The sequence below is a fragment of the Nannobrachium achirus genome, assembly GCF_963921795.1.
Source record: "Nannobrachium achirus genome assembly, chromosome: 8".
NCBI classification, from domain to species: Eukaryota; Metazoa; Chordata; class Actinopteri; order Myctophiformes; family Myctophidae; genus Nannobrachium; species Nannobrachium achirus.
This window is the reverse complement of record NC_137817.1, coordinates 3368103-3395782: the sequence shown is the minus strand read 5'-3', so window position 1 is coordinate 3395782 and position 27680 is coordinate 3368103. Positions and strand designations below refer to the sequence as shown.

At 43.5% G+C, this 27680-nt stretch overlaps 1 protein-coding gene across 1 annotated transcript; it reads right to left on the bottom strand.

Annotated features, from left to right (window-relative positions):
* Positions 1-2391: 2391 nt before the first annotated feature.
* LOC308289451 (kelch domain-containing protein 3-like) lies at positions 2392-16318 on the bottom strand (the record flags this gene model as incomplete). The annotated part of the gene is made up of 2 exons (XM_080731140.1): positions 2392-2549; positions 15367-16318. The coding sequence occupies 2 exons, from the start codon at positions 16316-16318 to the stop codon at positions 2392-2394; spliced, it is 1110 nt and encodes a 369-aa protein (XP_080587266.1).
* Positions 16319-27680: the final 11362 nt, after the last annotated feature.

Genomic DNA, 27680 nt, shown 5'->3' with positions numbered 1-27680 from the left:
ATGATGAAGCAGGGCTTCACTTTGTGAAGAAACGTAAACATTTGAAACTTGGAGACTTGGAGATACAAGGTTTCTTCCCGACAGTGACGATATTTACACCCCTGTATTATGTTGGTGTGCCCATGGATTCTTGGGAAAAGTGTGCCCATGCAGAAAAAAAGGTTGAGGAACACTAGATAGACAAAGGAAAAACAGAAAAAGTACCAAAGTCGAGTCATCACGGCCACTTTAAGGATTAGAAAAGAAACAGTTTGAAACTGGAACATGTCTCTATTAAAACAACAGCAGGTGGTTCAACTGTGTGTGTGTGTGTGTGTGTGTGTGTGTGTGTGTGTGTGTGTGTGTGTGTGTGTGTGTGTGTGTGTGTGTGTGTGTGTGTGTGTGTGTGTGTGCGTAATTGAGTTGGTGACGGGTGGGTTAGTGTGTGTGTGTGTGTGTGTGTGTGTGTGTGTGTGTGTGTGTGTGTGTGTGTGTGCGTGCGTGCGTGCGTGCGTGTGTGTGTGTGTGTGTGTGTGATAGGGTAACACATGATGGTATATTATTGAGTTACACCAACCAACAGGGTGGGGTGGGAGGCGGGGTTCTCACATTGCGGCTTGGGGCCCATAAATTGGTCAAGAGATACTGAGATGTATGCACCGCGTGGTTTCTCACACACAGAGACACACACATGCACAGCACGCGCACACACAAACACACACACACACACACACACACACACACACACACACTCACACACGCATGCACGCACGCACGCACGCACGCACGCACGCACGCACGCACGCACGCACGCACGCACGCACGCAAACACACACACACACACACACACAAACACACACACACACAGACACACAGACACACACACACACACACACACACACACACACACACACACACACACACACACACACACACACACACACACACACACACACACAGACACACACAGAAGCTCAAAGCGCCACACTTCGCACTGCAATGTAGAAGTACTCTGTTTCAAGTAGAAGTAAGGAATACAAAATGTACTTGAGTAAAAGTATAAAAGTATTATCATCAAAATGTACCTAAAGTACGAAAAGTAGAAAGTACTCATTATGCAGAATGTCACATTTCAAGTTTTCAAATTGTCTACAAATCTTTTGAAAATAGCAGATGCGACCCGAGTGAGCTTGTGAGCTTGTAGATCAGCTATTTTCAAGTGTCCATAATTTATACAGAGCTGAAGTGGTTAATGTATATTTTGTAATAATACCAAAATCTACAAAGTAACTATAGTAACCAAAGTTTTCAAATAATTGTAGTGGAGTAAAAGTACAATATTTGCTTCTGAGACGTAGTGGAGTAGAAGTAAAAGTACTGGAAATTGGAAATACTCAAAAGTGTACATAAGTGCAGTACTTGAGGAAAAATGTAGTTACTTTACAGCACTGCATTTCAAGCTGTGGATCTGCTATAGTTTTGAGTGACACCGTGGTATGATGAAGTAGAGGGCATTCATTTAAAACGTCTAAATCAGTGTTTCTCAAATGGGGGTACTCAGAAAATGCCCCCCAAAAAGAAAACTAGTATAAATCATGCTTGTTCATAGTTAAAGAATTAACTACAATTGAATTAGGAGGGGAAAACATTTACTGTTATGTTTAATGAAGACACATGGAGAGTTGTTAACCCAAATGACAACATGGTACCAGGCAACTGGGATGTGTTTTAAAGTTGTTTGGAAGTTATTGACATGAAAACTTGACTGAAATGTTTTGACCACAGTGTTGAAAACGAGAAAAGGAGGCACCTTTTGAAACTCTTTCACCTCATTTCTTATTTGTTATTTTATATTCTTGAAATGGGGGGGTTATCACAGCATCATATACCACTATTTATTTATATTTTAATTTCAGTTTTATAAGCAAAATGTTGTTGTCGGGTAAGGGGCTACTTGGATTCACATTTTAGACATTGTCTAGTAAAACATGGGTAATCTGTGGGGTATAGGACTTGGGATATGCATCGCCAGACCCCCAAAAAACCTGTCATCGTCGTTCAAGGTTCATTCAAGGTCCAATTTACCAGCAGACATGTAATTACCAGCTTAATAATGTTTTACATCTCTCTCTCTCTCACACACACACACACACGCACACACACACACACGCGCGCGCACACACACACACACACACACACACACACACACACACACACACACACACACACACACACACACACACACACACACACACACACACACACACACACACACACACACACACACAGAGCAGTGTACAGGCTGACAGGGGGCTGGCTGGCTGGCTGGCAATCTGTCGGACATCTGCAGTCTCTCCTTCAACATATCATTAGAGAGGGACCGCTCACTTGCCCCGCCAGGCCCATGTGTCTCTAAGAACTCAACTTTCCCTTGGACCCGGGGGCCCCCGGGGGACCCCCGTTGGATCCCCCCAGGGCGGGCGGGCGGGACAGAGGGGCCCCTCTGTCGTGTTGCTGGAGGGAGGGAGGGGTGGGACGACGACGGTGGGAGTCGGTGGAGGAGTGGATGTCTGGGGTGGGACGGGTGGGACGACGAGCCCCAGGGGGAGTTTAGCCCCCCCCCCCTCCCTCTATTCTATGGGAGGATTAGGGGAGAGAGAGAGAGAGAGAGAGAGAGAGAGAGAGAGAGAGAGAGAGAGAGAGAGAGAGAGAGTTTGACAGAAGAATGGTGACATGGGTTTGTCCTGTAACAGAGTTAAACATAGGAGGCTGGCTGCCCGCCCGTCTGTCTGTCTGTCTGTCTGTCTGTCTGTCTGCCTGTCTGCCTGTCTGCTTGCGTGTCTGTCGGTCTGTTAATCATTTGTCATCAATTAGTCACTAACTAATTTGTCTTAAACTTTATGTTGGTTTTGTTTACTGTTGAGTGAGAAAACAATGTTTCACATTAAGTTAATCATCTGGGGACCCCCCAAAATAATTGGGGGGTCGTGTGTGATGTGATGACGTCATCAAACGATAAAGTCGACTTCAACTCAACTTTTTACTGAGTCGAGTCTACTCGCAAAAATCACAAGTCGTTAATGCCCTAACGCACACACACGCACACACACTCAAAGTGCCCACTTCGCACTTCGTTTCAAGCTTGTGCGTCTTTTGAGTGACGCTTCACAAATCAGGGGTCATCGCCAGGCTGCTGGCTTCTTGGACATTTCTGTCAAAATGATATTTGCCATGGACATACAGTACAAATGAGCAGAATAATCTTTTTGCCATGGACATACAGTACAAATGAGCAGAATAATCTTTCCAGAAACTCATAAAGAGCCAGCCCTAAATGTATACTAGCTCATTAAATGCCAAGCCACGAGTTTCCCGAGTTATTTCAGTACCCCCAGACTGCCACAACCCGAGTTTCCCCGAGTTGGCAGCCATTAAAAAAAAAAAAAAAAAAGAAATGCCTTAAATGTATTAGGCATGATCGCAATCGCGAAATTGCATGTTTAGCCCCATAACAAACACATCTTTCAAAATGACAAAATGTTTGTTTTGTGATCTAGGCATGGGCGTGCACGATCCATGCACTAAAAATGTATCCGTTCACTAGAAATTTAGGAAGGTGGCAGTGTTTGTTTTGTCTGACTTTGAAGGCTTCTATCTCATGAATGCCTGAACGGATTTCCAAGCGGATTCTTTTGTTTGAAAGCTGTTAAAAAGTACTACACATATGGTGCATGATCTAGGCACGATCCGTGCACTAAAAATTGATCCGTGCACTAGAAATCTAGGAACGTGGCAGTGAGGTACTTGGGGGCCATTTTGAAAAGGCAATGAATGAGCTAGCACACAGGTTCTCATAGGGCGCTTTTCCACCGACAAAGAACCGGTTCTGGTTCTTATTCCCGCCTATGGGAGGAACCAGAGGTGAGCTTTTACACCGAGAACCGGAGTTGGTTCTGAACCATAAAGGTTGGTTCTGAACCATAAAAGTTGGTTCTGAACCATAAAGGTTGGTTCGGAACGGGAACCACAAAATCCTTGGTTCCTCTGGTTCAGTCTGGTGGAAACGCAAGCCGGCTCGCAAGAACGCACCAAGTTTCCAAGAAAGTTGAACCGGCACTGGTTCTTGAACCAAGGTTCTTTTGGTGGAAAAGGCCCCTAAGTGGGTCCAAATTTTACCTTTCGGAAGTTATCGGAACTACATGTCATCTTTTCGACACCCGACTCTAACCCTCACCCTAACCTCCGTGGAGTGAGTTGCTAACCCTCCGGTCGAAATGATGGTCGTTTGAAAGAGCGCGATTTTCGCCGGTTCTTTGCAGGTCTAAAAGAGTACAAATGGAACCCAAATGGAACCAAACGGACCCGTATAGGGTGCAATATTTGGAGTTATGGGGGTCCTTGAAAATAAACCTTTTGAGAACCACTGTACTAGTGGACTCTATCTAGGTTCCAAAAGCACAGCAGCACTTTACTAGGATGATAGGAACTGGCAAGGAGCGATGAGCAATGCAAAGTTTCTATAGACCTTATTGGATTGCTGAGGAGTTGCAGCTGATGAGGCTCCAAACTACAGTAGTCTCCATACTGTACACCTGTCTGGTCATCACCAGTGTTGTAAAAAGTACTCACATTTCATACTTAAAGGGATATTCCACTTTCAACAGGGAGCAGTGGTAGGGCTTCTCTCCACATACACAACACACCCATTGTAACTTCAAACTCCATTTTAACCATGATAGATTCATTTTTTCTGGTGACTCATATTACCCTCCTAATACGTGAGCAGGCCGTGTTTTATCCATAACTTTTTTCATTTATTTTTAATAATTCTTTGGGAAAATGGAAAAAATTTAATACAAAAAATAATTATTAAAAATAAATGAAAAAAGTTATGGAAAAAACAGCCTGCTCATGTATTAGGAGGGTAGTATGAGTCACCAGAAAAAAATAATGGGTGTTTTTAATGAATTTATCTTGGTTAAAATGAAGTTTGAAGTTACAATGGGTGTGTGTGGGGAGAGGCCCTGGGCCTGGAGGGCCTGGTAACATTTACATCAAATATCTAAATATTGAATCAAGCAACTTAAAAACTGTTCAGGGTGTTCATAAAAGCCTGATTAGATGATAAAATGACCAAAAGTTTTTTGAAAGTGAAATATCCCTTTAAGTAAAAGTATCAATACAGCAATGTAGACATTACAAGTAAAAGTCCAGAATTCAAAATGTACTTGAGTAAAAGTACGAAAGTATTGGCATCAAAATGTACTTAAAGTACCAAAAGTAAAAGTACAAAATGTTTGAAAATAGCAGATCTACAAGCTCACAACGCGTCGCGGTGCGACACGTTGTGAGCTTGTAGATCGGCTATTTTCAAACAGCCTAGGTATAAAATAGGGGTAAAGTGGTTTATGTATGTTTTATGATATTATAATTTACACCTGCAAAGTAACTAGTAACTAAAGTTTTCAAATAATTGTAGTGGAGTAAAAGTACAATATTTGCATCCGAGATGTAGTGGATTAGAAGTAAAAGAACTGAAAACTGGAAATACTCAAGTAAAGTACAAATACCTATAACTGTACTTAAGTACAGTACTTAAAGGAGTAGTTCACCACTTTTCAACCTGTCTTCATATAATAGGTCCTCACTAATGTTCATGATTAGTCACAATTTTTCACAATTTTTTTCTACTCGGTCCAAGTCTCCTAGGAGAGCTGTGGGAAGTTCAGAATCCATCGTCTTGTGACATCATCATTTTCCAAAAAAATAAAAAAAATAATCAATATTTTTGAAAAAAATCCTCAAAGTATCCAATCATCAGACCGGGACGGACACGACACACTTCTGGACGTACAGGACAGATAAAACCTGTTCATTCTGGACTGAAATTACCATATATGGACATGGGACACACATTTTGCTTTTTGAAAAAGCCTATTCATTCTGGACTGATATTCTGGACGTACGGGACAGATAAAACCTGTTCATTCTGGACTGAAATGACCATATATGGACATGAGGTGAGAGACATTTTGTTTTCGAAAAAGCCTGTTCATTCTGGACTGAAATGACCATATATGGGCGTGGGACACACAAAGCCACTCATTGGAAGCGGTTTTCACCGCTTCAAAAACAAACAAACAAACAACTGTAATACCGACAATCATTATTCAGTAGGAAATATGACTGTGGCACTACCTCTTTAAAGACTGCGTGCTTTGTGTGTGTGTGTGTGTGTGTGTGTGTGTGTGTGTGTGTGTGTGTGTGTGTGTGTGTGTGTGTGTGTGTGTGTGTGTGTGTGTGTGTGTACATCATGGTTACTCATCTCAGTAAAGACCATAAAGACATCAACCATTAAACTGAGGAATCTGAATGTCCACATTCCTACAACGTTTACCCATAATTCCCTGACATATAATCTCCTACTGTCGCTCCTACAGTCTTCTACTGTTGGTCACTGGGGGCGGCAGTGGCTCAGGGGTAGAGAAACCGTCAAAACCGTCACACGAAAGGTTCCCAGTTCAATCCCGGGCTCCCCCAGAGTTACTGTGGAAGAGTCCTTCAGCAAGACTCTGAACCCCTAACTGCTCCTGATGAGCAGGTTGGTGCCTTGCATGGTTTCCTCTGACATCGCTGTATGAATGTGTGTGTGAATGGGTGAATGTAGTGCACAATCTCTTTATCCAAGGCGCTACATAAATGCACCATTTACCATTTACCACTGGGAGCTGACCAGTACAACTGTAGGCTATACGGTATGTGCGTTGGCTCTCGCCAACGTGCTTGGCACTTTGGCTGACTGGTCAGCGCACATACCTGGCAAATCGGGGTCTCGGGTTCGCCTCCCGGCCGTGACGCTACACAACCACAGTCTTCATTCTCAGAAATCATTCTCCTTCAGTGGAGTGGGTCATCACAAGGCATGCTAGCGTGCGTGCGTGCGTGCGTGTCATAGCAGGTTAAGCATACATTAGCCAGAAAACAATTAGTCGCGCTCCCCCCCTCCACACACCCACTGAAAACAATGAATATTTAACTGGAGCTTCATCCATGTGTGTGTGTGTGTGTACATTACAGGATGTTATGGGGGTAGTGTAATATTAATGGTCTACAGTAACATTATGTGTAAGCGTGTGTGTTTTGATTCCTCCATCATCAATCAGCTATAATTACTATTCTGAGACTGATCAATAATAATGTCTGGCAACCCCTGTCTCACACACGCACGCATGCACGCACGCACGCACACACGCATGCACACACACACACACACACACACACACACACACACACACACACACACACACACACACACACACACACACACACACACACACACACAGAGAGAGAGAGAGAGAGCAATAAATCAAACAAATAGCTTCATTGTAAAGTGTAATCAGATCCATTGTTAATGGATAGAAAATATAAGAGAAGAGAAGAGAAGAGAAGAGAAGAGAAGAGGAGAGGAGAGGAGAGGAGAGGAGAGGAGAGGAGAGGAGAGGAGAGAAGAGAAGAGAAGAGAAGAGAAGAGAAGAGAAGAGAAGAGAAGAGAAGAGAAGAGAAGAGAGGATGGACAGGACAGATGGACAGACGGAAAGACGGACGGAAAGACGGACGGACGGACGGACGGACGGACGGACGGACGGACGGACAGACAGATCATTATTGAATCATCTTTGAATATATGTATTTTCAAAGCGAACGTTTGTAACTCAAATTTTGCTTCTGGGTGGTCCCTGGAACTAAATATGTTGAATGGGGGTCCGTGGCCAAATAAATATCATTTTGGGGGTCCTTCACATAAAAAAGTTTGAGAACCACTGACATAGTAGTCTCTCAAGAACAGACTAACTGAGCTACAGTTAAGTGAAAAGGACCTTTTCTTTGACGATGGCTGGCCAGCTTGCTGACATAGAAACATTAGAAGGATTCAAAAGACACTTATAGAATCGGGTCAAAATTCTAATTTTCACGATTTTTCAAAAATAGCAGATCTACAAGCTCGCAGCGCGGCACTTGGTGCCGCGCTGTGAGTATATCTGCTATTTTTGTAATATTTAAAGCATAAAATATTGCGTCATAATGTGTTCAGGCCTAAATGGGTTAAGATCAGACCTGGGCCCTATGCCGCCCTTTGGTTCACTCTGACCGGCCCTTGTAGGGTTAATGGCAAATTACAAAATAAACACATTTTCTAATGTTACCTCATGCATGGACTAAAGCTGCATTTCTTGTACATGTACATATGGACGCAATGCGTACATCAGCAGGTATGTGTGATCATTGGATGTTGTCTCAATAACAAGCGGGTGGTCAGACTGGTCACACGTCAAGACGACCTGCCTTACCTTACCCATCAAAAATGGCTAAAGTGGCTAAACAAAGAAAAGTCGATGCTGAATGCTGGGTTTTCAACAAAAAATGGACTGCTAAGTATTTATTTATTGAAGTCGGAGGTAAAGTTAGTTTGCGAGGAGCACTGCCTTTTGGCCCGGCCCTCCACAATATTTCCTGTTGTTCATGTGGCCCCATGGAAAAAATAATTGCCCACCCCTGATTAAGATGGATATTTTATTTATGCTTTAAAATCCCTCTTTGATTTGTATGTCATGTAATTGAATACCACCTTTCCTCTTTTATCTAAAGACTCTCAATGGCCTTTGTGTACATTGAAACTTTAGATCAAACACAAACATGGTCGCGTGTGATACGTGTGCACGGAATGTCAACTCTCTCTCTCTCTCTCTCTCTCTCTCTCTCTCTCTCTCTCTCTCTCTCTCTCTCTCTCTGTCTCTCTCTGTCAACAAATATACTTTCCTTTGACACCATGAACAGAGCACACATCACACACCTCATCACACACGTACAGTAGACACATCCACGGTTAGGAAACGGGAGCAGAGGACTGTAATTATCAACAGGCTCAACCAGTTAACCCATTTAGGCCTAGGATTAATGACTACTTTAACCATTGAAAAATAGCAGATATACAAGCTCACGAGCTTGTACATCTGCTATTTTTGAAAAATCATGATTTTCTAACTCAAATATTTGCTTCTGGGGGGTCCCTGGAAGAACATATTTTGAGATGGGGGTCCATGGCTAAATACCTGTAATTCTGGGGGTCCTTGACATGAAAAAGTTTGAGAACCACTGATTTAGAGGAAGGATTTAGAAGTCGGGTCAAAGATTGGGTCAAAGATATTCAAAGACTTGCACACATTTTCACGATTTTTCAAAAATAGCAGATCTACAAGTATTTGAGAGTTAACACACTGAGGCTGGGCACGCGTTTTTACGGCTTTAATACTTTAAACCATTATTTTACGTTTGAACTATTGAAAAATAGCAACTTGTGCAAGTCTTTTGACCCGATTCTACGGTATAAATCTCTCCTAAATCCTAACGGGTTTCAAAAAAAAAAAAGAAAAAAAGAAAAACTATATTTCTATGTCAGTGATTCTCAAACTTTTTCTCGTCAAGGACCCCCAAAATGATATGTATTTGCTATTTGGCCATGGACCCCCATCTCAAAATATTTAGTTCCAGGGACACCCCAGAAGCAAAATTTTAGTTACAAATGTTCGCGTTAAAAAAATAGTCTACATAATTCAAAGATTTGCTAAAATTGATATTTTTCAAAAATAGCAGATATACTCAGTGCCGCGCTGTGAGCTTGTATATCTGCTATTTTTCAACAGTTAAAGCATCGAATAATTCCAGGCTTAAACCGGTTAACGCACTGTACCTCCACATCCTAAAACGTCACCAAAGTCTTTGATTTATACTTGGCCACACACCGAAACTAACCGATCTACAAGCTCACGGCGTGTCACATCGCGATGCCTCAGTGAGCTTGTAGAGCTGCACGGATTACAATCTAGATTTAATCTGTTTGCCTGGCACCGTGCCCACCTCTCTGTCTTTTGTTAAATAAACGCGGAGTGGGCAGCCGAGGTGAAAGCTGAGAGGGAGATAGACAGAGGAGTAGCATAAAACCTTCCACAAACACATACAATCAAAAATAATGGGTGTTTCAGGGGTTCTTTGTTACAGTTGAGTTGCTATAGCACCTCAGCATTTCTTTAGAGGTGTTCATAGGCTCTCCTATAAGAGCTAAATAAGATGCTATACCACCATTTGGTTTTTTAGAGTGTAGAATACAAAACCAAGGTGCAAAATACACCGGCAACTATTGTGTAACAATGACATTTGACACTGAGCGTAACCTTGGGCGCAGAATGCTGTTCATGTTTCAGTTGAAGCTCTGAACTGTGTTTCATTCAGTGGGACAGCGGGACCAAGGCGTACCATAGCTAACCATAATACCAGACATTCAGTGGGACAGCGGGACCAAGGCGTACCATAGCTAACCATAATACCAGACATTCAGTGGGACAGCGGGACCAAGGCGTACCATAGCTAACCATAATACCAGACAGGAATATAGCTGGGAAAATATTCAAACTCTTTCTGTGCCAAGGGCCAAAATGGCCCCAAGGTGGATGTGCCAGGATTTTGTATGTTTTTCTTTACTATGCAATGAAAAAAAAAAAGGTATTTTAATAAGAAACAGACACAGTTGTTGTGATTCAGTGGCAAAAAGAATTTTGTCAATCAGACAAATGGTTCCAGAGATAGAGCTGTTTGAATCAAAAAAAGTGTCCATCCACTAGAATGAACACACATTTTCTCAATCAGCTAAACGAGGGAGCCAACACACAAACAGAGAAAAGCATCTCTCTGATCTCAGGTCATTTTGACATCTTAAAAAATAATGATAATAATAATTAAATATTATAGCCTTTGATCTAAAGACGTCAAAGACGTCATTGGCACACAGGGCCCATTGAAAAAAGCAGTCATGAGACGTCATTGGCATTATATGTTCAAACCAACCACTTTCAGCCTGGCGCACCTATTTTGGACATGATTTCATTATTGCGACCGTCAGGTCGCAGTTACTATCAAAACATTGACCAGCTGTCCGCGTCCGTCAGTCCGTCCGTCAGTCTGTCTGTCACACTTCACATGTCACACTTTTATCTCCGCAACCGCTGCCCCGATCCACGCCACATTTTGCACGCACACTCCTTGCCTGCCAAACCACAACCTGAAACATTGGTTGGTCCACATACAGTAGCAGCAGCTATGTGTGTGATTAGACATAAGGGCATTTGGGCAGAAACTTTACAGGTAAAACAAAGTATCCATATGGCAGGTCCACAGGGACAGTGGTGGAAGAAGTACTCAAATGTTTTACTCAAGTAAACATATTTTAATACCACTATAGAAACACTCTGTTACAACAAGTAAACGTCTGTTCAATATGTAGGCTACTTGCAAAAAAGCAAAAAATAATTTCCATCAAAATATACGTAAAGTACCAAAAGGTAAAAGTACTACTCACTCATTATGCACCAAAAGGTAAAAGTACTACTCATTATGCAGAATGTTCCATTTCAAAAGTTCAATTAGTATAAAGAATATTTTGAATATAGCAGATACAAGCTAGATGGGCTTTGTAGATCGGCTATTTTCAAATAGCCAAAGTATATATAGGCCTGAAATGGTTAATGTAAGATTCGTAATAATCATTTAAATCTACAAAGTAACTCGTAACTAAAGTTTTCAAATAATTTTCCTTTAAGAGGGGTTAAAATCGGAAAATCTCCAATAGAGATTTAGTAAGGGAAACATAAGAAAAAATGCAAAGTAAATCGTTACCAAGAAATTTCTTCACCAATGTGTTTCTAAAGGTGTGTACTAATAATATGTACTAAAAGGTTGAAATTCAACTCCTGGGGGAAACCTCATAAAAACACTGATTTGTGTTTGTCCCATTTACTATACAGGAAAAAAGAAAACTGCTTTAAGTAGCATATGAGGGGTCAAACTAGGGGGGGGGGGTCTTTCCTGTATAGTAAAGTTAGTGGCACACAAACACAAATCAGTTTTTTTAATGAGGTTTCCCCCAGGAGTTGAATTTCAACCGTTTAGTACACATTAGAAACACATTGGTGAAGAAATTTCTTGGTAATGATTTACTTTGCAGATTGGTCAAATATCTTATAAAATCCCCTTACTAATTTAGAAGATTTAGACTTAGAGAGAAAAGTACATACTTGATACGAGTTTACTTTACTTTCCACCTCTGCACAGGGACAGTAAGTCGTCAAGTCTGCTATAAAGACACACACACACAACCACATGCACACTGACACACACACAACCACATGCACACTGACACACACAACCACATGCACACTGACACACACAACCACATGCACACTGACACACACAACCACATGCACACTGACACACACAACCACATGCACACTGACACACACAACCACATGCACACTGACACACACAACCACATGCACACTGACACACACAACCACATGCACACTGACACACACAACCACATGCACACTGACACACACAACCACATGCACACTGACACACACAACCACATGCACACTGACACACACAACCACATGCACACTGACACACACAACCACATGCACACATCTCTCAGAAGGAACGGCTGCACCTGCAGGCCTGTTTAGCAACACAAGGTGATAAAAGGTGCAGCGTTAGCGATGTCATTATGATATTTGATTTGATGGCACCGTAGAGCCACACCTGACGCCAGCCAGTGACAGTTAGGGGGTCAAAGAGTTAAACATTGAAGATGTACACACGCACACACGCACGCACACGCGCACACACACACACACACACACACACACACACACACACACACACACACACACACACACACACACTTAATGTATAGATTTATGTGTCGTTTGAATGAGTCGCAAAACTCTATTATTGGGTTGTTGATCAACCCCTGCCTCAGTACTACCAGGTACCAGTCTCCTTTCTGGGAACACTGGTATGATTGTCTTGTGTATAGATGATGTTTTATTTATGATTCTGTACAGTTTTTATTTTAATTTTATTTCATGTGTTTTTATGTGTCTCGTTTTTAATGGACCCTGTGTCTTCTAAATAAAGTTGATTGATTGATTGACTTCACATTAGATGTAATGACCTTGATGGATCTTGGAAGGAGCTCTCTTTCACAAGGCTGTGTGTGTGTGTGTGCGCGTGCGTGCGTGTGTGTGTGTGTGTGTGTGTTGTAATGTTTGACTGTCATAACACCAGGAGTGTTTACAGCTATTAGCTTGATAACACACATCTGTGTGTGTACAGCTGTGTGTCTCTCCAGGTATGTAGAGTTCCTGTGTGTGCGTGTGCGTGTGTGTGTGCGTGCGTGTGTGTGTGTGTGTGTGTGTGTGTGTGTGTGTGTGTGTGTGTGTGTGTGTGTGTGTGTGTGTGTGTGTGTGCAGGGACGTGCTGGGCCCTTGATTCAGCCTGGGAAAAAGAGTTGTAGAGGCCCTCATTGCGCGCTATAGAGAGAGATCTCTCTATAGCGCTATAGAGAGAGATCTCTCTCTATAGCGCTGCTGCTACTCAAAGATTTGCCATTTCAGATCATGACAAGTGACAAGCCAGTGGGCCAATTACTGTACATGAGTTATATTTCGTCGTTGTCGGGTGGAAACCTTGTATGTCCAAAACCGTTTGTTTTGTATTTATCATTTTAAAAATGATTTAAACTAGTGAAAACAGCAAATCTACAAGCACGGTGCGAGGCGTTGTGTGCTTGTAGATCTGCTGTTTTCACTACTTTTGTGCGATGATCTATATAGAGAAAAGGCTTTGTGTAGGCTTAGAAGCCTTTTCAGAAGTTAATTTAATGTTTTCCATTTAATGATTTCCTTTATCCTCATCTAATCTTGTGCTAATGCACGCAACTGTTTTCGCCAGGTTTTAAGGTCTTATTTTAGTTGTTTCTCATAAGCTCGCAACCTTCCTTGCCCATCGGCCCCCACCTTTGGGTTAGGGTTACATTTACAAAACATTAAGGCTGGACTCACACATGCGTGAAACATCTTCTCCGTATCGTCTGAGAATGGCCACTGGGGGCGCCGTACTAATGCATTGTCAATGGAAGGTTGTTTGGTTTTTTGTCTCAAGCTCAACCGCAGCCTGTCTTTTGGCCAAGAGACACGGCAACGACAAAACACCAAACAACCTTCCATTGACAATGCATTAGTACGGCGCTCCCAGTGGCCATTCTCAGACGATACGGAGAAGATGTTTCACGCAAATGTCTGTACAGCGCCTTAGAATCATTTATTCTCCTACAGGATGATCGTTTCATGACCCCTGACCTTCTACATGCACGCACGGATGGACACGCACACACGCATACAGCACACGCACACACACACACACACACACACACACACACACGCACACACAGGAGAGGTGTGGTGTTGACATGTATGCCCTTTGACCTCCTGAATCACTCACTACTGGCACCTGTATAACCACACACACACACACACGCACGCACGCACGCACGCAAAGTTCCTCAAGACATGCACAGCTTGGGCAATGTGATGAGTCACCACAAGAAAAAAAGAAGACAGGAAAAAAAGAAAGAAAAAGAGAAAGTAGGAAAATAACTGCAGAGCCGAACTGAGATGCGACTGCTTCCCTCAAAGGGCGCAGACAAAAGAATAAGAAGACACGTGTGACATGTGTGACAAGTGTGATCTGGGCAGCTTGCCCCAGGAAATGTGCCAAGCTCAATAGGGAACAATGGTACCTTGCATGTTGATACCTCCATATCGATACATTTTCGATATATTGCCCAGCCTTACTCAGTATCATCTCTGAGGTGGGGATGGACTAGCCAGACTCTCTCAGGGGAGAGTCTGAGGTGGGGATGGACTCCCAGACTCTCCCAGGGGAGAGTCTGGGAGTCCTCCATAGACAACGCTTTACGATGACGTAGTTACTCACTTTGACTGACAGGTCCAGTCCGTAGTCATCAGTCCGTAGTCATCCGTAGTCAGAACAGCAAATACGTCTTTTCCAGACAGAAATTCCAAAAGTGCAAACTGTTCTGAGATGCCGTTGATTTCAGATAAAACTTCGCTTAATACAGCTTTTATTTGCGATGTGTAAACTCGCATCGGGTATGGGGGCCGCCATGTTTGTTTTCAAAATGTGAGAGCTGCTGCAGCCGTTCGACCAATCAGGAGCGGTGTGAGGCGGGTCACTCCAAATGCAGCCATTTGATTGGAAATCAGAACGTATTTTTGGCCACGGTTTTGGCCGTGCAAGGCTAGGGATGGACATGGACACTACTCCATAATCCTACTGAATTTCCACAAGGACAAATAAAGGGTCTCTCTGGCTCTTTGGTCTTCATGGCTGCCAGTTCCCATCTGACGTGCTGTGGCAATTCAGACTGCTCCAGATCGTACTGAATAACCGACAGCTTGCATAACGTCTTGAGACTGGTGTTCAAGTCCAAGATGTGGAGATTATCATCAGATGCCCAATTCATGCTGCCAAAGACCACGATGTCTCCCACCACGCAGCACTGCATCCCAAAATGTGTATGCGGGACTTTCCCCTTGGCCTGGATCCTCTTCCAGGTGAAGGTCGCCGGATTTAACTTCCACAGATCTATTGTGGTGTGCTGCGGAGGACGAGCCGCCAACATGTACAGCTCTCCACTGTAGGCAACCACGCAGTCATACTGTGTGAACGTTTCTGTAGAAGAAGACAAGGCACGAGGCGAGCTCAGCCAGCAGTTGGTCTCTGTGTCGAACACGCTCACGTACCACATGTACTCTCCGTGCATCTTTCCGCACCCGACTACAAACATCTCTGTTCCGATGATGTTTGGGATGTTGGCGACGGAATTACGACTCCCTTCTCCTCCTGAAGAGGATGGCGCCGTGCCCCCGGCGTTAATGAAAGAACAGACCATTGTGGTGGTGTCCAGCTTGCAGATCTCACTAGGACTGGGGTCAGTCAGAAAGACATAAATGACCCGCCGCGAGACACAGGCGGCCGCACGGCCGCACGGCGTCACCTCCGGACCGTTCCCTGAAACCTCCGGCTTAAACAGTCTGCGGCTTTCCAAGTCGAACGCAAAGAGCATAAAGTGAAATTGATTGCGATTAAAAAGAAACCCCAAGATGTAGACAATACTGTCGATCAACAAAGCCGCGTCAGGAAAATATCTGAGAAGGCCGTCGAGAGGACATTCTCCTCTCGGGAACGTCAACGGAGGCAACTTGGTCCAGCGCAGAGACACTGTGTTGAAGACATGCATGTCGGTCGTCAAATGGTCGTTGAGGTTTTTGAAGAATCCGATGGCGTAGATGTCCTGTCCCACTGCCACAGCCACACGGTGGTCTCCTCCAGGTACTCGGTCCAGATCCACAGTCCAGCGGTACATCCTGTGATATGGATGTGACCACCCAACTCCTCAGGATCCCCTGATGGGTCACTGAAAAATAGATATATTTTTTTTACTGGTTCGGACCTGATCAGCCTTGCCAAGTCCACTGACTTGCTAATAGGGATGTGCGCTTGTACACGGTTATCCGTGTACACGGTTTGTAAACCACTATTAGTTTTGAAAATACAATTCGATTATTCTATTAAATATATATTTTAATTATTGAGATATTAACTTTATTAAACATTTAAACTCTGCGCCCATATTACTGTCTTGTCTTAATAAAATGTTACTTTTTAACAAGCAAATTAAGCAATCCCTTGGTTGATTTGCGGAGCATGACTGTCTGTGTCTCAGTCTGACTGACTGTTGCGCTCTGCACTGGTCGCGCTAACCTGCAGTGAGTGTGCATGGCTGCACGCAGCCACACACCAGGCAGGCTGTCCGCTGCGCAAGTAAATTAATGGCAATTAAGCGACGTGTATCTTAAAGATACTGGATGTGAATCACTCGCCTGCACGCTGTATCTGTGATCCGGTCCATGAATTAATCCATATTTTGAGGTGAGAACAATCCAAGGAGAATGCTTAATCATACATTGGCTGAGTATGGAATACCATTATGTAGCCAACTTTGAAGAGAACAGAGCTGTTGCTCAGTTACTATAGCGACTCCAGTCAGACAGACGTCAGCTGTTGTAGCGACCAAGCTGAGACTGATGCGCTAATTATTGATCTTGACCCAGATTCACGCAATGACGTAATAATTGATTAATTTGAGCAAGATTGCAATATTATATAACATTTTAAAAGGCTTTTATATACTCTTGATACTTTTTTCAAACGAGGTTTGCCCTAATAGATCGAAGTGCTCAGTTTTGGCTATTTTCTGTGTGAAATTACAAAAAAAATAAAGAATAATAATAATTTTCGACTAGTCGAATATTCGTTTACAAAATTGTCGTGTACACGTCAGTGAAATTAGTCGCTAGGAACATCCCTACTTGCTAACGTCACTCCTCAACACTACCTACCGTGTTGCACAGCCGCTTGCTTTCAAGACTATATGAATGTTTTTTTTTTCACACAGACTCACTTACTGTCGCTTCCAGTGAGTTAAGAGAAGAGGTGGGTTCGGAATGTACTGCCCTGTTGATATGTTGGTATGTTGCTATGCTATACCTGTGATTCTGGGTTCTCTGATACTACTCGTTGCTGTATTTGCATTGTTCTCCAGTAACTGCTGTGCTGCCTCCTGCTACAGTCTGTCTGTCTGTCTGTCTGTCTGTCTGTCTGTCTGTCTGTCTGTCTGTCTGTCTGTCTGTCTATCTAGGTAATAATAATACAATATGTATTGCTATGTGTTGCTCTCTGGCAGAATGTAGTTCTATTGTGCCTGGTGACACTTTAATTAGTACAGCGGAGTGGTCACACGAAGCTCGGCCAATCTGTGGAGCCCAGCCGTCGGAGTTGGCCAATCACAAAGTCCACATGACTTGACAGTGAATTTAATGACTTTTAAGACCTATGGCGGCTACAGTATATTTAATATAAATCTCTCTCTTCAGCTACAACTATTTTATATAATACATACATTTTATCTCTCCTCATATTATCTCTCCTCAGCTACATGGTAATAAAGACATAGTGGAGTCTGATGGCAGTGAGCATCACAATAGATAGATAGCTTTATTGTCATTCAATATATACATGAAATGCATAAATGAACGAAATTTCCTTTCACTGGCTCCTAGTTAAAAGAACGTTAAAATACTCAAAACTAAAAACACTAAAAACACCACTTAATAATTAAAATCATGAGTCAGATCAACTCGTGATGTCAACATTCAACACTGACAACAACCAACCACCTCCAATAGAACCACAGCATGCATGGGCAGGCAGACGGAGGGCGGCTCATTCAAAAAGAAGAGACGTCACACGCACCTGCTGGCTGGCAATCAAAATCAAATCATCGTGTCCTGTAGCAGGTGTGGTCACGTCATTTGAATTTTGAACAAAGGGAAGCCTGCCTAACGGACGGTTGACAAGAGAGCTCCATGCAGCGGCCACCGCCAAAAGATGTCCAAGCAACTCAAACAATCATCGCTATTAAAATATATGAGAACTAGTTCCAGAATTCCATCTCCAGCACCAGTAATTGAAGCAGCAGCAGCAGCAGCCGAAGTGGATGGCAGCGACTGCGAGAGCGACCATGTTTGTGAAGGTGAATTTAGTAGACTATTTTGCTGTGTAAGCAGCCCTGTCTTAAAGACAATAACAACATTTAGTTTTCTGTGTGTCTTATATGCTGCTGCTGGCCCTGGATAGTGAATCAAATGTTGTTGGTTGGTTTGTATGCCCTTAGGCTTAGATGGTGGTTCCACTTCCACCACCGCAGCAGCAGCTTCACCATCACGTAGCCGGCCCCGTAGCCGTGGTAGGCCCGGCTGTACCCGGCCAGGTTCTCCAAGCGTGCCCTCTCCCTCTACCAGTGACACTGACTTCGACAAAGGTAAATTTAGTAGACGTAGGCACTAGGCAGCCTTGTCTTAAAGACAATAAAACATTAGTTTTCTTTGTGTATATTATGTGCTGATGGCACTGGCCTGTGTAATCACATTGTTTTTTTATGCCCTGCCTAGATGGTGGTTCCACTTCCACGTCAGCGGCAGCTTCACCATCACGTAGCCGGCCCCGTAGGCACCGCACCCCGCGGCCTGATCCTCCAAGCATACCCTCTCCCAGTGACACTGACTTCGTCGACAAAGGTGAATTTAGTAGACTATATTTTGTTGTGTAGGCCTATGCACTGCAGCCGCAGCCCTGTCTTAAAGACTTTATTATTTGTGTCTATTTATATTATGTGCTGCTGGCCCAGGGTAGTTAATTAATTTGAGTTATTTTCTTTATGCCCTAGATACCTGCACCGCATCCACCGCGGCAGCTTCACCATCACGTAGCCGGCCCCGTAGCCCCTGTACCCGGCCAGATTCAACAAGCATGCCCTCTCCCAGTGACACGGACACCTCAACAGATGAACAGCAGCCAACACCAGTTTCACAGCCATCCGCCACATCCAGCCATCACCCCGATGTGTGGAGCAAAGAAATGTGGAGGGAGAAAAAATAAAAATTTCCCTGGATAGAGTGTATAAATGGCAAAATTGGCTGTAAAATCTGCGCAGAAGTAGGCAAATTATATTTGAAGAAAATGCAAGGAGAACGACTGTCGGAAGAATGGCAACGCTTTAAAGTAACAGCAAGTGGATCAAATCGCGGTAATAAACTGACCTCACTAAGAAAAAAAAGATATAGACACAAGAAGTCCACCACACAAAAAAATGTGCACAAGAGATTATGGACATGGCAAAGAAAGAGACTCTAGAGAAGATGTGCGACAAAATGAACGAGTCTCATCTACATGCTACAGTTGCTGTTTTCAGGTCAGCCTACCTTCTTGCTAAGAAAGACAGACCATACTCTGACCATTTTGATAACCTTGAACTGCAACAGCTAAATGGTGTGGATATAGGACGTGGTCTTCATTCGAGGTACAGTGCTGCTCAAATTATTGACCATGTTGCTGCAGAAATGCGTAAAAAAGGTATGCAGAACTATCAAAGAGATAGGGGGGAATATATCTATAATTATAGATGAGTCCACAACTCTTAGTGTGAAAACAACATTAATTATTCATTTAAAATGTGAGATTGACAAGAAGAGTGCCCTGTGTTATGTATTTTTAGACCTGATCGAGTTGGCAGACCAAAAAGCAGAAACCATAGAAAACAGTATGTTGGCATGTTTAAATGGTCATGGTTTTGATGATAACTACCTTAAAAAAACATTTGATTGCGTTCACAAGTGATGGCGCAAGGTAGAAAGTCAGGCGTTGCCAAAAGATTATCAGAGCGCTACCCAAATATTATTATTTGGCACTGTCTTAACCATAGGCTTGAATTGGCTGTATCAGATGCAGTGAAAGATGTTGGTGGGGTTAATCACTTTCAGACATTTATGGATTCATTGTACACCTTATACAGCCGTTCACCACAGAATCAAAGGGAGCTACTCAAGTGCGCGCAGCAGCTTCACCAAGAGGTATCTAAGATTGGGCGTGTTCTTGATGTGCGCTGGGTGGCTAGTTCATTTCGTACGGTCGCTGCCGTGGGGAACAATTTTGAGGCGTTCTGTTCACACTTTTCAAATGCCATGAAAGATGAGTGGCGCACTCCACTAGACAGAAGACACTATGCAGGCATGCTCAATAAATTGTCATCGAAACAGTTCATACTTGACCTTGGCCTCATGTTTGATGTTCTTAATGAACTGTCTCTTCTTTCTGAGTGCCTACAGAGACGCACAGCCTCTATAGTTTATGCAGACAAGTTAATAAAACGCAGCATTTCCTTTATTAGAGCACTGAAAGAGAAACCTGGCACAAAAACACTTGAGGCTGAAATAGCTGCAAGAGAGGGTACACTTGGTTCTGTGCCTCTGACAGACAATCGCAAAACTGTTGTCATTAATCGACAGCAGTTTTTAACTAGCCTGATTGATAATATGTCAAATCGTATGTTTGCCACAGCTTCACTCAGAGGCGCCAGTTCTGTTCAAAACACACAGTGTCAGTCAGACTACAATGCGTTGCAGACTGGGTGACTGGGAGAAGTACCACAGGGGAAGCCCAAACAGACTGGGTGACAGAGAGAAGTACCACAGGGGAAGCCCAAACAGACTGGGTGACAGAGAGAAGTACCACAGGGGAAGCCCAAACAGACTCATCAAAGCCGTCTTGGTTTCATAGGTCTCTGGGCAACGAGTGCTCAGGATGCTGCCGCCTGGGAAAACAACAAACAGTCACGTACAGTAAGTATCCTGAGGGAGGCCAATCACAGAGCTGTGATGCTGCCCCCCCCAGCAGAGCACAGCTTAAAAGAGGACACTAGCAAGGATACCTTGGTAGAATACATGAAGAAGTGACCTACTGATCTCAAAAGATCTGAGCTTTCTCAAATGAAAAGGTCTAGACTGAGCTTTCTTGAACACAGAATATGTGTTCATCTTACAGTCCAGCTTCCTGTCCAAGTGGACACCAAGATACTTATAGGACTGGACTATTATGATGACAGGTGAAATAGGCACCTTCTTTTTACAAAAGTTAACAACTAGCTCTTTGGTCTTTTCTACATTAAGCAGTAGAAAGTTATTATCACATCAGCGAACAAATAGATCAATTTCCTTTTTATAGGCCTGATCGTCATCCTTGTTGATGAGACCAATAAGAACAGTGTCATCAGAGAATTTCTGCATGTGACACTTTGCCTCACTATGCCTACAATCTGCAGTATAGAGGACAAATAGAAAGGGGGCTAAAACTGTTTCCAGATGACATCTGATACAGCATCATCTAGCTTAACAAACTGAGGTCGAGGCACTAGATATTTCATGCGCCAGGTAATGGTTGAATTATGCAGTTTATACTGCCTCAATTTATTAGCTAGGGTATGTGGCTGTATAGTGTTGAAGGCACTAGAAAAATCTAAAAACATGACCCTAACAGAACTGGCAGATGATTGAAGGTGAGTGTACATGTGATGTAACATAACAATCAGTGCATCATCAACACCTACCCGCTTCCTATATGCAAATTGCAAGGGGTCTAAATAAGGAGCCACCTGCTCTCTAAGGTGGCCCAACACAACCCTTTCAAAACGCTTCATGATGTGGCATGTTATAGCAATAGGTCTCATGTTAGTGAGGCTATTACGTACATTGTTCTTTTTAGGAATAGGAACAAGACATGATGTTAACCACATAGCAGGAAGAGCAGGTAATGACAGTGACAGAGAATGAAAGACCTGGCACAAATGATCAGCACAGACCTTAAAGGTACGAGGGTCGATACCATCAGGCCCAGGGCCCTTGTTCACCTTAATGCTCTTAAGCACCTTGCGAACTTCATCGATAGTTATAAAAATAGGGGGACAGCTGTCCTCAGAACTAGGCTGAGCTAGAGAGGAGAGGATACTCGCCTGCTCAGAAGAGAAATCAAATGTATCAAACCTAGCAAAAAATGTATTTGCCTCATTAACATCAATCCCAGAGCCCGGACAACTGGACTTGTTGGTCCAGTCCGTGATTGTTTTAATGCCTTTCCAGAGGCCCCTAGTGTTGGTATTAGACATTTGTCTTTCTACCCTTTCTTTATATTTGAGCTTTGCCTGTCTTAAGCTTTAAGCTCCTTGTTAGCCTTTATTCTTGGGCATGCCCACAAACAATGGAACAAAGTGCCTTTATCATCGTTACATCTGTTGCAAGTGTCTGGGATATTAGAATTAAATTTGTTTATTTTTTCTGGCGTGATGTACACCCTCATCAGCCAATTATATTGCAGCAATTTTAAACGAGTATTACTAGTCTGTGCCTGAGCCTCCTCACAGGCTGTGTTAAACTCATCCATTGTTAGCTCCCCTTGTAAATTGGAGTTCCAGGCATTAAATCTAGATTCAGATGTTTCGGGAGAGAAGTCCACCAGGAGAGTATAAAACCCAGATATGATGCCCCTTTCAAAGGGATTCCTGATGAGAGCTCTTTCTATTATCGACAGAGGAGGAATCGTCAGAGACTGTGCTTGTTTAACCTTTATAAAGTCCCTGAGTTGGAAACATTTAAACAGGTGTGTTCTAGGAATATTAAATGTAGCCATAAGTTCTTCAAATGAAAGCAGAGTCTTATTTTTGCCAAAAACATCTTTTAGTTGTTTGATTCCTTTTCCAGCCCAAAGCTTAAAACCTCCATCCGCCCTACCCGGAACAAATGCCTCATTCCCCCAAATCGGGCTGAAGCGAGAAATGGGGAGGGTATCTCACAAATATTTCCGAACATCTTGCCAGACCTTAATCATGTTTTTAACAATAGGCCTGGTTGTAGCTTTTTTAAGTTTACTTAATGAGTTAGAGTAAAGATAATTGGGCATCGGGATCTTTAAGGAACCTGATTCAATGTTTCTCCAACTAGGAGACCCCTCCTCTGTATAGTAGAACATTATAGTTCTCAGCTGTGCTGCCCAATAGTACCACAGCTGAATACAGACAGTCTTCTTACCTCCAGACTCAAGGGCATAGTCTACCAGGCCTGTCCGATCCAAGGAGTAGAGTTTCAAAGCGTTCTGGACAATCACTTGCACTTGCTAGGGGAGGGAGAGGAGGGTCATATTAGGAGCTCGTAGACATTTCAACGTACGCAATTGATAAGATTGTTAATGATTGCCGTGGAACTTTACAATAGGGACTTTAAGCATTGACGGCTATGGCAGTTTGCTATGGTAACCGGACATGGCCAGAGTCTGTTCCCTGCTCATCTGTTCCTCGGAATTCTCCGCTCACATAGCGCTGGGACAGCCACAAGGACTGACAGATACAGAGATCTCCATGTATGGGCAATTTCTGGGTGGATATTTCCAGTCTGTAGCCTCCTCCACCTAACATCTGTGTCCAAATATGGTCGATCTGCAAAAAAAATAAACATTGCTGAATCTTACCCCTATCGGGCCCCTGTGCTTAAGTAGGATCTGATGCCTTTCTTCAGAGAGTTCAGTGATCAGAGGTCAGGAATCACAACCACCTGAACCTGGAACTGGTACTGACCAGCAGGGTGCTGGTACTGACCAGCAGGGTACTGGTACTGACCAGCAGGGAACTGGTACGTACTGGTACTGACCAGCAGGGTACTGGTACTGACCAGCAGGGAACTGGTACGTACTGGTACTGACCAGCAGGGTACTGGTACTGACCAGCAGGGTACTGGTACTGACCAGCAGGGCATTGGTGGAGTCAGGTTATGATCTGAAAGGTTCTGTACATTTACTGCTGAGTGAGAAAGAAGGTTGCACATTATCATCTGGGGACGCCCCCCCAAAATAATGTGGGGACCCCCCCCCCTGCTGGGAACGTGTTACATAGAAAACAACTCTGCATTGCTCTGTACCAGACTGTCTTCAGCATGCTAGGCAAGAGAAGAAAGATTGTTTCATGAGAATAAAACCCTGTCCCTGTCATCCTACATTCATTCCCTGCTGTGTGCAACAGAAAAGGCTTGTTACAAAAGACAACAACAGACAAATCAGACCAATTTAGGGATGCATGGTTTTGGGGGGGGATTCTATATTGTTGTCAAAGTCATATTTGAGGTCTGTTTCTTCAGTGGTATATGGTTATGGAAATTGGCCTATTGTCCCTATAGTGTGTGCCAGCGGCTACATCATTGTAGTCCTTAGCGGACATTTCTTGGGTCAAAACACAGGTATTTCAATTGTTTGATTGCATAGAACTAATGCTATAGTCACAACGCCTCGCGTGAGCATGTAGATCAGCTATTTTCACAATAGAACCGCGTTATACAAAATGTAATGCCTCAACTCTTAGTGCTCCTCAGGGTGGGGGGGGGGTCCCCAGTTAAAATATGATTATTATGGGTGTCGCGGCCTGAAAAGGTTGAGAAACACTGGAATAGAAGTATAAAAGTATCATAAATTGGAAAGGATACTCAAGTAAAGCAAATTGTGCCTCAAAAGTGTACTTCAGGGGGTTCCACACTAGCCGCGGTCACCGCCTCCTAGCAATTCAATTTCAATGGGAGGCGGGCAGCTTTTTCAGCCGCGCAGCGAAGTTTTGGGGCGGCGAGGCGAGCGGGCGCGGTCCCGTGAAATCCCCCGCGAGCGTGCTCGTTTGTGCATGCGTACGCGGGCGCTGAGAGATGGATTGTGTTCATCTTTGTGAAATACCGCGCGGTGTTTACTCACTGAGCGAGTGTGTTTGTGTCTCACCGCGGTGTGGCCAACGCTGATCCTAGCGGCAGCCCCGACTGACACCGTCTGTAGTGTGTAGAGCGCCTTATAAGCACTTGAGTACACAGACTTAGTTTGTTTCCAGCACTGCCTATTGTTTAGTAGTCTGGGATCACTTCACTTTTCGGGTTTGTAACCGGTCTGGAGCGGAAACCCCAAAACGTCACGTTGTAGTACTCAAAGGACTACAATTTGCCGGAAAGATCAAACCGTTTTAACCCAAAATATTCCCCTGCGCTCAAGGACATACTTTTGGGGCCTACCTAATAAACTCCTTGATGCGGAGTAGTTTTGCTTTTGAAAAATTCGTTTGGTAAATGCATCTTTTAGGTCAACTTTTAGCGACTGGAAAGACTACACTAGGCCACTCGAACATTTTAATAGGGATTGGGGAAACAAACGGAGGGAACCAAATCAAAGCGACGCCGCTTCTTCTAGTGGTTTCCGCGCTCTAGGCGGAAACCAAACGGCCCGTTGTGAACGAACACCAAAGCCCGGTGGGCGAGGTTAATTGTTTAGTGTGACCGCCAGTGAAAGATGTCATTGTTTGGGGACATTTCCTGACATGTCATATATATTCATTCAAGCTGTTTGTGCAAACCGCCGTGGAGTCTTTTGAAGAGGTTTTGTTTTTTGTTTTAAGTCTTGTATATTTTAGCCCGGTTGTACTAATCTGTCCAACATGTGGGTTCATCGGGCATGAAACCTCGTATCTCTGTATTTTTTTGATCCGTTTTCCTTTTCGCAATCATGTACATTTGTGTTTTCAGATATTTAACCACTTGAACCGTCAATACTTAATAAAGTTAACATTTCATTCTGTACTTTGTCTGCTCTTTTTCCCCTCTACACCAAAGCAAGGCAAAAATAGCCGATCTACAAGCTCACAACCCCTCGCAGCACAAGGCGTTATGAGCTTGTAGATCTGCACTTTTTGGCTGATGTTCTCCAATTATGGACGCTAGGGTTCAAGTGGTTAATATAAAAAAGGAGAAAAAAGGTTTCTATCACACACAGATTTGGAGGCCCCCCTGTAGTAACTCTGAGTCCCGGACCCCCTGTTGAAGACCCCTGCCCTAGTCTACTCCGACCGGTGCACACACAAATAGCAGGTCTGCTATTCTACGAGCATGTATGTGTGTGCCGCTATACCCGTTGTCATAGGATCTGTTTTGACCATCTGTTTTGACCATCTGTTTGTGTGTGTCCATTTATGCCCATATATGGGGATATCTGTCTGTCTACGTCCATTTTATGTCCATATATGGAGATCTCTGTAGGACCCGTTTTGACCATCTGTTTGCCTGTGTCCATTTATGCCCATATATGGAGTTATCTGTCTCGGCCCAGCGTCTAGTCGGCGCCCTGGCCAACTCTCGGGAACAATGTAAATAAGGGATGAATGCCCCGCCCTTTAATGCAAACCCCATTATACCTGTTGTCATAGGATCTGTTTTGACCATCTGTTTGCGTGTGTCCATTTATGCTCATATATGGGGATATCTGTCTGTCTACGTCCATTTTATGTCCATACATGGAGATCTCTGTTGGACCCATTTTGACCATCTGTTTGCCTGTGTCCATTTATGCCCATGTATGGAGTTATCTGTCTGTCTGCGTCCATTTTATGCCCATATATGGAGATCTCTGTAGGACCTGTATTGACCATCTGTTTGCCTGTGTCCATTTATGCTCATATATGGAGATATCTGTATCTGTCTGTCTGCATCCATTTCATGCCCATATATGGAGATCTGTTTGTCTGTGTTCCTTTATGCCCATTATGGAGATCTCTGTATCTGTCTGTGCCTCCGACTGTGTTGCAGACACAGTGCTGGTTCCCCCTTTAATGCAAACCCCATTATACCTGTTGTCATAGGACCCGTTTTGACCATCTGTTTGCCTGTGTCCATTTATGCCCATATATGGAGATATCTGTATCTGTCTTTTTGCGTCCATTTTATACCCATATATGGAGATCTTTGACCATCTGTTTGCCTGTGTCCATTTATGCTCATATATGGAGATATCCGTTTCTGTCAGTCTGCATCCATTTATGCCCATAAATGGAGATCTATGCAGACACAGTGCCGGTTCCTGAAAACCCTGATGTCAGACATCAGAATCCGAACCTTTCGTGCTGGTTCCAGAAAATCGTGTATCGGATCGGGTCGAGGCCGGGCACTGCACTACCTGCTGTGGCGGGGAACGCGCGTGCCGAATTTGAAATAGGGAATGAATGCCCCACCCTTTTAATGCAAACCCCATTATACCTGTTGTCATAAGAGCCGTTTTGACCATATGTTTGCCTGTGTCCTTTTATGCCCACAGGAACATCAGAATACGTAACCATGGCATTTTTTGTTGACTCATATATGGAGATATCTGTATCTGTCTGTCTGCATGAAACTTTTTTTTTTTTTTTTTTTTAATACTTTTTTATTTTTCACAGAACCCAAAGCTCGGCCCGACTAATTAGCATTCATTTTGAGCCTGGGTCGGGTCGGGTA